The sequence below is a fragment of the Phasianus colchicus genome, chromosome 23 (genome assembly GCF_987193195.1).
Source record: "Phasianus colchicus chromosome 23, bPhaCol1.hap1.1, whole genome shotgun sequence".
Classification (NCBI taxonomy): domain Eukaryota; kingdom Metazoa; phylum Chordata; class Aves; order Galliformes; family Phasianidae; genus Phasianus; species Phasianus colchicus.
The window spans coordinates 4,761,661-4,777,736 of record NC_143458.1 but is presented as its reverse complement, the minus strand read 5'-3'; the positions used below and the strand labels follow the sequence as shown (position 1 = coordinate 4,777,736).

At 50.4% G+C, this 16,076-nt stretch overlaps 1 protein-coding gene and 1 long non-coding RNA gene across 3 annotated transcripts; both read right to left on the bottom strand.

Moving 5' to 3' along the window:
- Positions 1-850: 850 nt before the first annotated feature.
- Positions 851-2,092, bottom strand: LOC149915193 (uncharacterized). The gene is made up of 3 exons (XR_016459602.1): positions 1,910-2,092; positions 1,467-1,786; positions 851-1,377 (listed from the first exon to the last, which is right to left on the bottom strand). It is a non-coding gene; the product is annotated as an uncharacterized LOC149915193 (long non-coding RNA).
- A 10,914-nt stretch (positions 2,093-13,006) lies between these two features.
- LOC116232981 (uncharacterized) lies at positions 13,007-14,560 on the bottom strand. 2 transcript variants are annotated; one of them, XM_031599628.2, is made up of 7 exons: positions 14,423-14,560; positions 14,305-14,340; positions 14,031-14,207; positions 13,743-13,816; positions 13,577-13,657; positions 13,204-13,333; positions 13,007-13,098 (listed from the first exon to the last, which is right to left on the bottom strand). In XM_031599628.2, the coding sequence occupies exons 1-6, from the start codon at positions 14,543-14,545 to the stop codon at positions 13,207-13,209; spliced, it is 618 nt and encodes a 205-aa protein (XP_031455488.2). In that variant the 5' UTR covers positions 14,546-14,560; the 3' UTR covers positions 13,007-13,098; positions 13,204-13,206. The 2 variants fall into 2 exon arrangements, with proteins under 2 accessions (XP_031455488.2, XP_031455489.2); XM_031599629.2 differs by lacking the exon at positions 14,305-14,340.
- Positions 14,561-16,076: the final 1,516 nt, after the last annotated feature.

The following is a 16,076-nucleotide window of genomic DNA, read 5'->3' as shown; positions in this document are numbered from 1 at the left end:
TGTGCAAATGTAACAATAATGATAATAAAAAAGGATAAAAAGAGGAAAAGAAGAAGAAAGAAAGAAAGGAAAGGAAAAAGGGAAGGGGGGATGAAGGGGAAGGGAAGGGAAGGGAAGGGAAGGGAAGGGAAGGGAAGGGAAGGGAAGGGAAGGGAAGGGAAGGGAAGGGAAGGGAAGGGAAGGGAAGGGAAGGGAAGGGAAGGGAAGGGAAGGGAAGGGAAGGGAAGGGAAGGGAAGGGAAGGGAAGGGAAGGGAAGGGAAGGGAAGGGAAGGGAAGGGAAGGGAAGGGAAGGGAAGGGAAGGGAAATCAGGCCCTTAAATGAATGGCAGTTGGCAAAGATGCACATTTGGATGGAGCTGCACACAGTGGCTATGACAGGGACAAGTGGCATCCCTTGGCCATGTCCCTTTGGAGGGAGGTTCTCTGCAGGGCCAGCCTTGCCAGCAGGCTCATCAGCAGACTCAAAGCTCATTAAGGAGACGAAGAGGTAGGAATCCCCCCTCCAGCCCCTCTGTGCCAAGGAGGAGATGATGGGAAAGCGACCAAGAGAGAGAAAAGCTGCATGCCAGCACACAGCCATCACATCTCCATGAGATTAATAAAGTCCACGAAGACTGACAGGGAAGAGCATGAAGGGGAAGAGCAAACCATTATTATTCCAGGCACACTGGGTGCCCACATCGCCTGCATCAGAAGGAACAAAAAGAGTTTTCAGAAAAATCACGGTCAGTTAGCTAAAGATTTATGAATTTTATTCTTAGTGCACTTTAATTGCACCTATAAATTAGAAATGAACTAATTCTGTGCTGTGTAAAGTGACTGCATTCACCTAAAAAATTGCACTTCAACTTTTAATTCCACTTCAATTGCACACACACACAAAGTTAACACCGCGCCGCGCGCAGATCTCACATCGTGCACTCTGGAAATTGCCATCACCATTTAATTCCACCTCGGCTGCACACATACATTTTTTAAAAGTTACTGCTGTGCTGCACTGAGCGACATTAATTGAGTGTTAACGAGCTGTCTGATCAGCTTCCCACTGTCCTTATTACTGGACGTCGGGGTCTCTGCGATGTCCCAATTAAACTGAATCAAAGGATACTTAATGCACGGTAAACTGGTTCCCAGCCACTTGAACTGATTAACCAGCTGTTCCCTGTATGTGGGTCCCTGTTTGGTGATCCCTTGCAGGCTGTGCTGTCAGTGGGGGTTCGTGGTGAGCTCATGGAGATGATCAGCTTGGGATGGCACTTTCATATAGAGCCAGCACGTCCCAGTGTGTCCCGGAGCAGGGCGATGGAGAGGCAGGCTGCTGGCACTGTGGCCAGGGCATCCAGAGTCATTCTGTGAGTCCTGTTTTACTTAACAAACTCCAACAATAAAGAGAAAAGTAGGGGAAGTAACTTAGATTACTGAAGAAGATAGCCTCTCAACTTAATACCTACCTGCAAAAACCCACCTGCAGTGTAAGATGAGCACAGAACTTAAGGATGGAACAGCAAGACCTCCCCGTGCATCTGGTTCATGGCTGGCAGGCTGCTTTGGCATGAGATGAAGTGCTTTTGCATACGGCTGTGAGCAAAGCCGAGGTGCTCAGTCACCACGGACCACCTCACCTGTGCAATGGCAACGGTCCCATGCTTGGTGCAAAAACCAGGGGCCAAAGGTTTGCTTTTCATCCAGCTGCAGGCAGAACGGCGCTCCAGCTGTTTGCAGCTCGGCGGTGTCACGAAGAGAGATAAAAGAGAATTTAAGGTGCAGAGGAGAACCAAGCAGATCCTTGTAGATTGGAGCCAAACAAGATAAGGGAGCGATGATGAATATAGATGCATTACGCTGGGACAATTCAAAGCACAGGCAATTTTTGGTGCATGGGAAGAAGTGATAGTGCCATGTACTTACAGCCCCTGAGCGGCTCTCGAAGCTGGCGGCCAAGGTTTGCCCATGTCAATCTCAGCCAGGCGCAGGCAGTCACGCTTGAGGAGGCAAAGAAAACAATGCTACAACCATCAGCATCTAACCTCAGGAGGGAAAGGCTGGGCTTCAGCATCAAGGGCATTCCTCAAAGCCTGGGCAATAACATTTTCTCTTGCTGCTTATTTGACAAGACAGACGCGGAGCGCGCAGCGCAATTATCAAAGCCTTCAGCTCCCCCCTCTCCTAAATGGAACAGTCAAGGAAAATAGTCTAATTTGACAATTTTCAGCTTGTTGAAATGATACGTGGAAGAGACACGGAAGAAGGAAAGCATATTATTCACTATTTGACAAATTATTGCTATTATACAGGAGGCGAATCTGAGTGCAGGAGATGCGCGGTGCTGCTGGAGGCAGCGCACAGACTCTCCCCAGCCACCAAAAGGCACTGCCATGGGGCACAGAAACCCTCCCCTGTGCTCAGCCCATGCTCCTGGAGCTGCAAAGCAAAATAAAGGAGCAGGAGGCAAATGGTTGGCAGATGGGGTCTGTAAACAGTAACCCTCTACTGACCACACTTAGGACGGATGGAGTTAAATGAGTGGCACGCAGCCACCAGCACCCCTTGGGCAGCAGAAATTGCAGAATCATCCAGGTTGGCAAAGACCTCTGAGGTCCCCAAGGCCAACCCCACTGTGCCCACTGCCCACATCCCTCAGTGCCATATCCCCATGGCTCTGCTACACCTCCAGGGACAGTGAAGAAGATGGGAATTGCTGCAAGGAGATGGTGCCATTTATTTAATATGGAGATGAGCAAATAATACACCTTTTCCCCATGTTTGCCAGCATTTCTCCTCCCCATTTGTAGCACAAAAGGCAGAAAGGCACAGGTCTGTGCGAGCTTGGCTAAGGGCAGAGACTGATACCCTGCTATTCCCTACCCCAAATCACACTGTAGGCAGCACACAGGGATGGGACGTGTGCCCCAAAGGTCCCAGAGCCATACGAGCAGGGCCACCATGTCCCTACAGTCCCACCTCCATCCCAAAGTTCCATCCCCATCGCTCCTGATCTGCTCAAATGTATTCATGAATTCGCTCAGAAAGTTCTCTCTGTGCTCAGGCGGGTGCTGCTTGTAATTGCTGGCGGCCAAAATCTGTTCTGTTTTTTCTGGCTGAGGTACCAGGCAATCATCAGCTGTAATTATTTCGAGTCTTGTTACAGATGGATCTCCGAGCTTTCAGTCTTAAACAGAATTCATTATTCAAATGCCTGCTCCAGCCTTCTGCAGCAGGGTGGGCTCCTCACAGCCACCACGAGCAGCACGTGGCTGTGGGGGGCGATGGGATCTGCTGTCAAAGCTGCCCTATTCCTCACAGCCCCTGCATTTGTGGTGGGACCACGTGCCATGGAGAGCCACCTCCCAGTGCTGGGGATGATGGGGGTTCAGCCTCTGGTTCTTCTTACCTCAAAGCACAGAACAGCCAGGGTTGGGAGGGACCTCAAGGATCACAAATCTCCAACCCCCCTGCATAGGCAGGGCCACCAACCTGCACATTTAATACTAGACCAGGCTTCGGGTTGGTCAAATTACAACCTGTTGCAGCAGAAAGAGGCTTAATGTCAGCTGAGAAATAACTCATCTGAAGCTTTCTCCCAGCCGAACCACCCATCTCAGCATTTTGGCACCTGCTGGCACACGGAGCACCGCTGTGGAGGATGCTGGGTGCTGCCTGATGATGCACAGCCTAAAGGAAGGAGGATCTGCAGGTTCAGGTACATGTGAGAGGCACTGCTGGTTCCTCCGTGCTGCTAAAGCAAAGCTCTCCGCTCCCTTCCTGCACGTCTGCCCCTGCAGCCCCCTCCCCAAATGCACAGAGGGGAGATGGAGCAGCAAAGCCACAGCACACAGCTCTAGCAGTGCTCTGCTCCTTGGCCGCTGTCAGAGCCAGGAGATCTCTCTCCTGCTCAGCTGCCCGATGGATATTGGCTTTATGACAACATCAAGATTTGCAGGGAAAGCGTCTCGTTTCCTTTCGAATTTCCAATTTTTGATTCAGAACAGCCAAAAAGGATCATTTCCTGGCTGCCTTCCAGGCCAAAGCTGGGGCATATTCCAATTTAAAAAGTCAATATTTTCCATAGGAAATCTCAATCTTTTGTTTTTTTTGTGTTTTTTTTTTTTTCTCTTTTTCCCCTCCACCAATAAAGAATCATTTTGTCAAAGTTTTCCACGGGGAAGAAGAGAGGGACTTTGCAGCAGGCAGCAAAGTGTTGCTAATCTTATGCACACACAGAATGGAAACACCGCTTCCTGGTGGGATTTCTGCTATTTTGTTTTTATAAAACTTTTAATCTCTGTATCCTTCCGCTACTGTTTGTATTTTTTGTGTGTCTATTTGAAAAGCAAACAATATTGCCTGCTCCCGTGGCGCTCTGCGTTTGGTTTTGCTTTACACTTATTTATTTTGCTCAGCAGTTTAAATTATTAGTCCCTGACCCTGCAAATATCTTATGGCACGTGCAGCTCCGTGCGTGCATGCCAGCAAAATGGGAGGGGTGGCAGCAGGATGGGGCTGTGGGTTTGTTGGCACGAGGGATCCCATCGACACCTCCAAAGCTCAAGGGCCAGCAGCAGGCTCAAAGTGTAGGGAAGGGCATGGAGAGGAGCTGGGATGAGCTCGAAGAAAGGGAAGAAGCTGCAGGAGTGAAGGCTGGGGGAGCAGGGCTGGTCCCATCACTGCGTGTGCTGCTGGAGTGCCCCAAACCTCTGCCCCATCCTAACCCCCAAACTACTTCTCCCAGCCCTCCTGTGCACCAAGCTGTTGAACAGCAAGTTGCTTGGCAAAATACCACTTTCTATCACGGTTAAAAGGACAAAATGCAAGAAAACAACAACAGCAACAAAAATCACAACCTACCCCAGTCCTCCTCCATGCCTCCAAGCTCCCCTGTGCAGCCAAGGAGCTGCTGGGACCCAGCACTGCCAATCACCCTGCCCAGCTGCACCCATGCTGCCCACCTGCAGGGCACTCCCAGCACCATTTGCTGGTGAGTGGAGGATGCATTAAGGAAAAAAAAGGCATAGGGAAGAAGCAGAGCATTGTGCACCTTTTTCTCCAAGCACTGCACCCAACCAGCACTGGCCCTGCCCATAAGGATGCTCAGTGCAGCTCCGATCTCAGCTTGCAACACCAGGAATGGTATTTTCTCCAGTTTGCAGCACTGCCTTTGTCTCTCTCACACACACGCAGAGGAAAAAAAAAAAAAAAGAAAAAAAGAAAAACAAAAGCCCTGAAGAAATGCAATTAAAATATTATAATTATTGGTGGTGGAGTATTTGCTTTTATCGGCTCCTATTTAAAAAGATGCAAATAGAGGTGAGTTTAGCATTCCAGTCAGCCCTGCTCCCTCCTACAGGGATGGAAATATTTGGTTTAGTCAACTTTGTTGTGTTGATCCTCCAGTTTCTCTCTTCTTTTTTTTTTTTTTTTTCCTTAACAAAAGCACTCACGTTCCTCCTCCAGCAGCAGTGCTGCATCCCCCACAGTGCTCGGATGGGTACAACCTAAAAGCACAAAATATCCCCCCAAATCCCCCAGCTGAGGGGGTGGCAGCAGCAGGAAAACTCGAACACTCCTCAAAGTGCTTTTTGTCCCTAATGCCTGCTAGCAAAAGGTGTGGGGCAGCCCGCAGCGATAAGTGGGGGTGCTGGGGGGGCGGGAGGAGGGAACTGTCCTGGTTGGGAGGGGGGCTGGGGGGGCACCAAGGCAAAAGGCAGGTGGGGATTGTGGGCTTAGAGCACCCTCAGCTGGGCAAAGCGCAGCCCTGCGCCTCGTGGGCAACGAGAGAACGGGGTGTCCCACTAACGGGGCTTTGTGATGCCCGCAGGCTCCTCTTAGAACGGGGAAATTTGGGGACGTTTCCCTGCACTGGGTGCCGCAGCCCTTCCCAGCACCGGCCGTGCAAGGTTGGGGCTGATGGTTGGAGGTCGAGGCTCAGCTACCTGCATGGACTTTGTCCCTTATTGCACCCACAAAAGCAGCAGCATCCCACGTCCTGTCGCCTTGCTCACGATGCAGTATGTAGCCACCGAGGCTAATTAAGTGCCTAATTAAAGATCAAAGCACTGATGGTGTTTATCTCCACGGGGAGAGCCTTAAATGAAATCTCAGTAAGTGTCACCCAGGTGGTGGCCATGCAGAATCACAGAATGGCCTGAGTTGGAAGGGACCTGAAGGATCGTGAATCTCCAACCCCCTGCCACATGCAGGGCCACCAGCCTCCTCCTTTAATACTAGACCAGGCTGCCCAGGGCCCCATCCAACCTGGCCTTGAACACACCCAGGTGTTCATGCATAGGGACACTGCAAAGTCCAGGGATTGCAGAGCACAGCACGGTGCTCCTGGCTTTCCCCACTTTGCACTTCAGCTAAGAAAAGAGAGAGGGAAAAGTGGTGAGAGGCTGAAGCTGATGGGGCTCAGCCCTGGGTGCTGGTGCTGATGCTGGGCTGCCAGGTGGGGGACATGATTAGGAATTATGGCCAGATGTGAAATCAGCTCCTTGGTTCCATTAGTCATCTTTATTTCTCTCTCTTCAAGAAAATAAAATTGTGGATAACACATAGATGTTGTATTTCATGGCATTTCAGGGAGTCAGTGGGACCCAGGTGGAAAAACTGCCCAAATAACCGCAGGGCAGTGCTGAGCAGGGCTCTTGTCCATGTTATTAAGCTTACCTTGGCAATAAAACTCACAAGATGATAAAAATGCAAAAATGGCCATTTGCTCCTCACCTCCTCCATCCTTCAGTTTGCACTTTCGATCGGACTCCAGAAGAGCTGATTCATTTCCATGGTTCTAAGCCATTTCACTCCAGGGCTCAGGAGAGAGCAGATTTCTGCAGAAACACCAAACCCAAACCCGTGGGGTGCTGGACCCCCCCTGAACCCCACTCTTCTCCTACAAACAGTCCCCAGAGAGGGCCATTAATACTGGACTGAATATGTTTTTCAAGCAGGAGCTCGCAGCTCGAGCCCCTAACAGTTAACCTAATCCTCAAAGCAACAGGCTGATATAAATGAATCATATCAAGCCTTTCTTCTTATTATTTCTTTATTGTTTGCCCTTGTTGTTGAGAAATCTATATTTTAACCCTAATTGTCTCCCAGCGGTAATGATTAAGGCATGACGGGGCGATTTGCATTACAAATGCTATAGGGCTTTCTGCCTGGCCCCGATGAATTGCTCGGTGTCTAATGCCCATTAGCATGTGTTTGCTTTTCCCATGGTTTATGAACAGTGGAAAACAAAGCACTGTGCTCCTCCAGTGTTCACCAGCTCAAATTGTTGTTTTTCCCCACTGGGTCCCTCTGGCTGACCAGGGGGCTATGAGCTCGGCAGCACCTCCATGGAAGTCCCAGCCAATGTGCCAACCACTGTGGTCAGTGGAGGTCCCAACACATTCCAACTTGGAGTTCCCAACCCATGTGCCAACTATTGTAGTCAATGGAATTCCCAACCCATGTGCCAACCGCTGTGGTCAATGGAGGTCCCAACCCATGTGCCAACTATTGTAGTCAATGGAGATCCCAACCCAAGTGTCAACCACTGTGGTCAATGGAGCTCCCAACCCATGTGCCAACTGTTGTGGTCAATGGAGGTCCCAACGCATTCCAACTTGGAGTTCCCAACCCATGTGCCAACTGTTGTAGTCAATGGAGGTCCCAAAGAATGTGCCAACCACTGTGGTCAATGCAAGTCCCAACCCATGTGCCAACCACTGCAGTCAATGGAGGTCCCAACCCATGTGCCAACCATTGTGGTCAATGGAAGTCTCAACTCATTCCAACTTGGAGTTCCCACCCCACGTGCCAACTGTTGTAGCCAATGGAGGTCCCAACCCATGTGCCAACCATTGTGGTCAATGGAAGTCTCAACTCATTCAACTTGGAGTTCCCAACCCATGTGCCAACTACAGCAGTCAGTGAAGTTCCCAATCCATGTGCCAACTGTTGTAGTCAATGGAGGTCCCAACCCATGTGCCAACCACTGTAGCCAATGGAATTCCCAACTCATGTGCCAACTGTTGTGGCCAATGGAGGTCCCAACCCATGTGCCAACCATTGTGGTCAATGGAATTCCCAACACATTCCAACTTGGAGTTTCCAAGCCATGTGCCAACTGTTGTGGCCAATGGAGGTCCCAACCAATGTGCCAACCATTGTGGTCAATGGAAGTCTCAACTCATTCAACTTGGAGTTCCCAACCCATGTGCCAACTATTGTAGTCAATGGAGTTCCCAACCCATGTGCCAACCACTGTGGTCAATGGAATTCCCAACCCATGTGCCAACTGTTGTGGTCAATGGAGGCCCCAACCCACGTACCAAATGCTGTGGTTAATGGAAGCTCCATTATAGATACACACACACACACACAAAAAAAAAAAACCCTCACTAAACAGGCTTTTGTCGTGTAGGGAGTTTAAAAGTTATATTTAGAACTAAACACAATCGAACGAGATAATTGTACAGCCAAAATACATATATATAAAATTATATTTTAGATGAAATCTGTATCCTAAAAGGATCCCCAAGAGAAATCAAACAAAGCAGCAAAAGTCTGGGAGTAGAAACAAGTTTGTAAATAATGAATATGTATTAGAAAAATGAAATATATTCACTTAGAAAGTACAGTAGTTGCTAGGCTGGTAAATATCAGTCTATAAAGAACAAATTGCAGTAGAGCCTTCGTTTATTTTGTCTTATGTGAGGTTTTGTGAAGGCTCAGACCAACCCACTCACAGCTCCATAAATGGAGATTTCCATTATTGTTTTGCAGATTAAAAGCGCGGGCTGATAGTTGAGGAACAACATTGACCTTTCCATATTACTTTTTATGAAATGACATAACTGGTTTCATTATATCCTCAAATCTCAATGAAATGAGCAATTTCCCGGAGATTTACACGTTACCCTGCAGCATGCAAAACTTAGCAGCCTTGTTACAGGTTATGAGGCCCCGGCACCCAAAAAAAAAAAAAAAAAAAAAAGGAAAGAAAAGCCAGAGCAAATGTAGCTCGTATCTTTATTCATGTTGGCCAAAAAAATAAAAGACAGCAAAACAGCCCCACAAAAAGGCTGGAAAACCAGCAAGCACACAGAGGAAAAACATGCGAGCTGGAATAAATTAGAGGCGATGAGGGTGATGCAAATCCTGCTAGGAAAGCAAAGCAAAGCAGTGATGCCTCCTGACATTAAGGAGAGCTGAAAATTCACCACCACCTCGGATTAACTTGGGACCTGCTGCCTTCTTCACCAGCACGCAGCTGGGGCTGCTTGAGGCACACAGCTCACACTGCACTGCCCACGGCCCCACAACTCAGCTCTCACCACAAACTCAGCCCTCTGTGAAGGAGTGTTGGCCAAAAATCCCACTTGTTTTGGCTCGGCACGAAATGAAGCGCCGCAACAGCAGCAGGAAGGGGTCAGGTCGGTGCCCCCTGTGCCCACAGCCACACCTGACAGCACCCCTGAGGGTGGCACTGGGAAACCTCTCACCCTATTGCCCATCAAAGCTAATTAGTGTGAACTGTTAATGAGTCTCCGCCAGGAGCCGGAGTGGGGTTTCTCTACTCTTTGCTGCAATGGGAATGACACTGAGTCCAAATTGGAGAGGACAGCAGAGCTGGAGAAAAGCATTGGGGTGTGCAGCTTTTTTTACCCCCAGCCATTTGTGCCCCCAGCCATTTGTGCCCCCCACGTCTGAATACTTCTGCTGGCAGCAGTCTGGTGCTCCCACTCACCCCAAGGCTTCGAAACAGCCCAGTGCTTGGTCAGATGGAGGCAGAGAGCACCAAGAGCTCTGAAATGGGGCAGGGGAAAGGAGAGAGAGACCTCATGCACTTCTGGGTTGCGTTTGAGATGCGTTACTGCAGTTGGCATGGAGACGAACTCCGGTCCCATTCAACTGGATGGGGATGGGGTTTCATGAAGGGACACAGCACGGGGAAACATTGCATCCCCATCCCCAGCACACAGCCAGCAGCACCGAGGCTCCACGTGGCGCTGCCGGTGAACGTAAGGGCAGATCTGATATACATAAATCAACATGTTACTCATTTTCAAGCGTTTCAGCCTGACAGCTGTTACATGAGCACATTGTTAAGAACTGTCAGGCAGTGATACATAGTGCCTTTTACAACATATGTTGACTTTTATCTAATGTTGTTCCATAATTAGCCCCAGGGAGGCAGGAATCTGGGTATCCGGCTGGCTGTGTGATCCGGGCTAACCTCTGCTGCCAAGGGAGAGGGGCTGAGCTGGGAGGATGGGGTGGGATGCAGGAGGAGCATCATCACAGATTCCATCCCTTCCTTGGGCTCCTGAGGGTTTTGTAGCCATCACAATAAGAAACAAAGCCCCCAAAGGTTTGTGAGCTTTCCTTCAAGGTGGAGACCCGAATGTCAAGCTCAAAATGGGGTCATAGGTGGGAATCTGGGCTGAGGTCCTTCCCAGTGGAAAAGGAGGGGGAAGGCACAGGGGGGATGTACTGGTGGGGAGAACGGAGAAACGGAGGAGCAGATGGTGGAGTTAATGAATGGAAAGGATGGATGGACGGACAAAGAGACAACAGAGAAAATGTGGTAATGGATGGCTGCGCTTCGGCTGGGATGGGACTGATGTGTCCTACAGCCTTGAGCTCAGCAGCACGCAGCACTGCCCATGGAGGAGCTCTGCTTACTCCAAACAGCACAGCCCTGCTCTGCTTCTGCTGTCAGTTCAAAACTGGGGTGAAGACAAAGCAAGGTTCACCCCGGCACCCCAAAACCAAACCGCACATCGTGCGCATAGCGCTCTCAAACAGAGCTGTTACACACAGAACCACAGAGTGAGCTCAGCTCCCCAAACATCCCAGCCTAGGGAAGGCCCTGCTTCCCAGCAGCCACCATCCCTCTCTTCTCTGCAGCATCCCAGAGCTGCTCAGAAGCTGCTGCTCTCCCCATGGCAGCGCTGAGCTTTGTGGCTTCAGCTTGGAGGTGGAGAACCCCAACGGGAAGGCTGTTAGCAGGGCAGCCTGTCTGCCTCCAGACACCTCCCATATGCCTGCCTTGTTTTCCCATCCCCGCTGCAGCTGCCTGAGCTTGAAAAACAGGAGTGGAAAATAAATCAATGAGACACAAAGATAAATACACATTTTAGCTCGTGCATGTTGCAGCTGATTTCTCCGGCCTTGCCATGGCAGCTGCATAATTCATGGGCTCTCTGATAACATGCAAATGGAGCAGCTCCCATCAGGTTGGGACTGGGCTGCCCCTCTAGTGCCTCATTGGGAGCACACGGGGATGGGGAGCAGTGCTGAGCCCCCATCACATCAGCACAGCAAAACGCAGCTCCCATCTGTGAATCTGGGCTTTTAAGAGGAGGATTTTGGAGGCATTTCCTTCCAATCTTTGAGATAAACACAACAGAGAAGGAGAGCGTGGGGCTAAGAGCCCTATGCAGCAGAAGGGCAGAAAAACTGACATGCTTTGATGAGAGATTAGGGGGAACTTAGTTGCATCTTAAGCCACTAAAGGCATCTAAAAGCCCCAAAGAATAGACAGCGCGACTCCAGAAAGCCTCACAAGGCTTAGCTAAGAAAAGTCAATTTAAAGTTTGAGTGCAGGCTGCTTAGCTAAAGAGCCGAGCGTGGTGAAAAGCAAACCTGGCCTGCACAGAGAGCAGAGTTTGGGGGAAAAAGGGAGTTTTGGTCCCCTGTGAGGCGTTGCTCTGAGCTGCAGGCACACAGATCACCTACATTAAGTTTCTATTGACTCAGGCAAATGCACTCCCTGGGCAGTGCTCAGAGAGGAGAAGGAACAGAGCCTGGGGGAGCAGAGCCTGAACACCAGCAGCACTGCTATGGGAAGGGCTGGGAGCTGGGGGGGAGGGTGGGGAGGTCCAGCCCCTCTTCTTGTGGGCACATTCATCCCTTCATGGGAGCATCCCTCTGTTCGCATCCCTGGGGAAAGCAAGGGGAAGGTAAGGCTGTGCCAGAAGGGCAAATCCAAGTGGAAAAAATTCAAAACCAAACTAATCAAGAGCCTCCTGGACAGCGGGGCTGGGAGTCACAGCATCAGCACATCTGCAAGATGCAGAGGAAATGTTTAATCTTCCAAATTGGCAAAAGATTTGAGATTGCTGGAGAACAATCCTCGCTTCTCCCCGTGCCTGCAGGAAACAACAGACTCCGCCAAAGCCGTTTTCTGTCCCTCTGATCTGGAAATGCAGGCCAGGGGGAGCCCCAAGAACCCCTTCCATCCCACACAGAGAGCAGCCCCAAAACCAAGCCCTGAAGAAGTGAGCAGAGAGCATCAATGAGCAGAGAGCATCAGGAAGGGGCAGTGCAACGTGAGGGTGGGTTCAGAGCTTCACCTGCTGCAATCTCAGTTTCTGATTTCTGCTGTGGGGAAGAGACCATCCCTCAACATTTGGGGAATGCTGCACGGAACGGGGAGGGGACAAAAACCAACACCTTCTTACTGATGATTCCCCCAGGACAGCATCACCCTGAGCTGTACGCCAGCCTTGGATGACGCCAGAATATTAATGCAGAGGAGGACAGCATCTGCCTCGGCCAGGCACCGGCTGTGCGCGGGAGAGAGATACCAGGAGCTCAATTTGTGTTTGCCTGAGCCAAGATGAAAATCTAATTAAACATGGTGTCGGGGCTTGGAGGAGCCGGGGATGGGGCTGGAATATAAAGTGCGGCTGCTACCCGCAGATCAGAGGGCAATATTAATAAACCCGCAGAGGGGGACCGGAGGATCAGCTGGTAATATTGATAAATGGAAAGCAAAGACAAACCAGCTGGGGAATATTGGATGGTAATGCTGATAAAAATGCTATGGGGACTGCCTTGACAACAGGCTGCCCATCGCCCTGCCTGCTGCCTGGGGCAACACCCTGCCAGGACACCTGTGTGATCGTTCCAGGACATTTCTGTGATCCCAACGTGGGCTGGGGGACACACGGAGGGGATATCATAGATTAGGGGCACGGATGTGGCATCTGGACACAGCACACATCACCCCGCTGGTGCATGAAACCTTTTATTTCCTGGGGCAGATCGGTTCTGGAGAGGTGGAAACAGCTTCAGACACAGCTGGGAAAGGGGAGGAGAACAGAGACCTGTGGGGCAGAGGTGAGGGAAAGGCAGATGGGGCAGGGTGGTCCTGATGGGGACTGCCTGGGGAGAGGAGGGAGATGTGAGTGATGGGGAAGGGGCTCTCCTACCTCCTACTTCTTGCTGGGGAAGTTGAACTGGATGTTAGTGTCTGTCATGATGTGCGTCATGGCTCTTGCTGCAGCATCCGCTGCATCCATCGTTTGGTCCGGCATGTCCTGGAGCAGCTGCTGGGGCATGCTGCAGCAAGCAGAGGTTATGGGGCAGAGGAGCAGGACCCCACCTGCTGCACCTGCTGGGATCAAGCAGCCCTTTCTCCTTGCAGGGAGTTTGGGTTTGGTGCCCTCATCTCCTTAATTCTTGACTGATAAAGGGACTTCGGGAGCAGGGAAAATGGGAGTGGGTCTCTCCCCTGCTAAGCTACATACGTGGGGGTCTCTGGGCAAGGGGAACCCCCCAGAAGCTGTGCCAAGTGGAGCTCACTCGTTTTCTGTTTGCTCCAGCCTGTTCTCTGTCTCCTCGTTCTCCAGCATGCTCGAGATGTGATGCACACAACAGGCCTTGCTGCAAGAATCAGGTGGGATCCCTCAGGTGCTGCCACGGGCACTGCTGCCCCAGCACCCAGCCCTGTGCCCCAGCAGGGATTTACCTCCATGTGAAGATGTGGACTCTGTCCTTCAGGACCACCTGCTCGGATGTTGGTGCCTCCACGTTGGCATCATCCTGCAGAAAGCCAGGAGGGAACAAATGATCCACGGCCACGGGTCTGGGCTGGGGATGGGGTGACCCTGGTGGGGGATTGAAGTGACCTGTTCACCCTATGGGCACCAGGTGGCTGAAGGTTCTCAACCTGGGGGCATGTTGGGATTGCAGCAGCCCCCAGGATGCCCTATATCTCAGAGAGGGGCTCAGATGGGATGCAGCTGTGGATGCCAACCTGGGAGCTTGGACTGCTGAGATGTGGGGAGGCTGGAGGAGCTGCTGTGCGCTGTGCCTGAAGCTCTGCTTGCTGATCTGCCTGAGGCTCTGCCTGGGGTTCTGCCCTCTGCCCTCCCCACAGCCCCGTCCACGTTTCCAGCATCCTCCTGAACAACCAGGAGACCTGCTCTTCACCCTGCAAAGGGAGTAGAACTGGATTTAAAGAACACGATCCCATGGACCATCGTGGCCATTTGCCTGCCTCGTCTTCACCTTGCACAGACACAACTGACCATGGAAAATGCATCAAACTCCACAGCAGGGCCATCCTGGAAGAGAGGCACCCTGTGAGCTCCTGTTCCCATCCCAAATACTGCCCCATTGCCTGCCCTGTCCCCAACCCCTGCTCACTGGGTTTTCATCAGTGGCTGTATGCACACCAGTGCCTTTCCGAGCCACAATGTATGCCATCCATAAGGACACAATCATCCTGGGCACCCTGCTGGGGGGCAGCACCACCAGCACTCCCAGCATTATTGGGTCAGAGCTCCGGCACCCAGAGGTTCCAGGAGCAACAGGGAGAGGGCATTCTCCCCAACCCCAGAGGAAAAGCATCCCCCCCTTCTCCCTGCAAACACCAAATTCCTTCCCAGAGCCCCAACCCAAATCAATGTCATCAATAAGACTCCGCAATATTTATTTTTTTTTTTTAGCAAATGTTTATTTATATCAAAATACAAAACATTTCTGAAGCAGGGTAATGTTACATGAGGAGCAAGTTAATCGATTCCAAAACCCATCATTCTCCTACAGCATGGCTAGTTGGACGTAACATTGCAACACTGCCGTAATTTCTTAAGTGGGTACATTGGAAAAAGAAACAAACAACAACAACAACAAAAAGAAAGAAATAATAAAATAAAACAAAGTCAATCTATCAACATGCAATGTTACTGATAAATCGTTAAGTACCCAGCAGGCCTTAAAATCCCAGCAGGCAGAGACCGAGCGACCAGCTACTTCCAGTAAGGCAGGGCTTCAAACTCTATTTTCTTCCAATCTTTGTTGGCTTAGCAGTATTTACTTAAGAACCAACAACAGTCCAAGAGCCGGAGGGGGCAAGTTTTCTTGGCAGAGCGGGTTTATTGCTTACAGCTATGGGAGCAGACGCAGCTCAGGGCCGAGCCCAGCAGTGGGATGGCTCTGAGAGCTCCGTGCTTCGTAGGCTGAGCTGAGCTGGAAGATGTAAAACCCCACAGCGCAGTGGTGGGGACAGCAAGGAGGAGCACGTGGTGCTCCCGAGGTCTCATTTCCCTGCCCAGGGCAGGTTAGCACCCAATCAAAAGGAGAGAGCGGGGTGAGGGACCCCACTGCTGCTCCATAAGGGGGAGCGAGGACGGATCGCGGCTTCCCCTCCCCACTGAGGTCCATATAGGGGACCCTATGTTGTGAGATGGCACCTGCGAGGCCACGGCCGGTCCCTGCTGCTGGCATTTCAGAGGCCTTCACGAGAACGGAGGCTGAGAGCAACAATACAGATACAGAGATTATACAGAGCGCGGAATAAGTTTCGTATAAGGCTTTGGTACAGCACCATCATGTCTCAGATTTATTTCTAAATCGTTTACAGAAAAAAAAAAGCTGACTGAAAAAATAGTGTTTCGTTTCTTTTTTTTTTTTTTTTTAATTTTTTTTTATTTATTATTATTATTATTTTCTGCTTTTGAAGAACATACCTGAAGTTCAAAAATTAACCCTCTAGTTGCCGCTCGGGCTCACACCAAATGCTAAGTTATGCTGTGTGCATCTGTGCCATTATAAAACGAAGCAAATCAAACCCAGCTGCTGTTGGACTGCACCAGTCGGTCACCAACACTGCAGAGATTCAGCAGCGGGTCGCTACTCTTAGTTAAAAAAAAAAATAAAATACAACAAAAAGAGGAAGAAAAACCCAAAAAGTCACGACGATAAACGGTTATGGAACCAGCGGTACTAAAGTTTTCTTTATTGTTATTGTGATTTTAAAAAGTCAGTTCCACTGGTTGCCATTGAAACAGCACCAAAG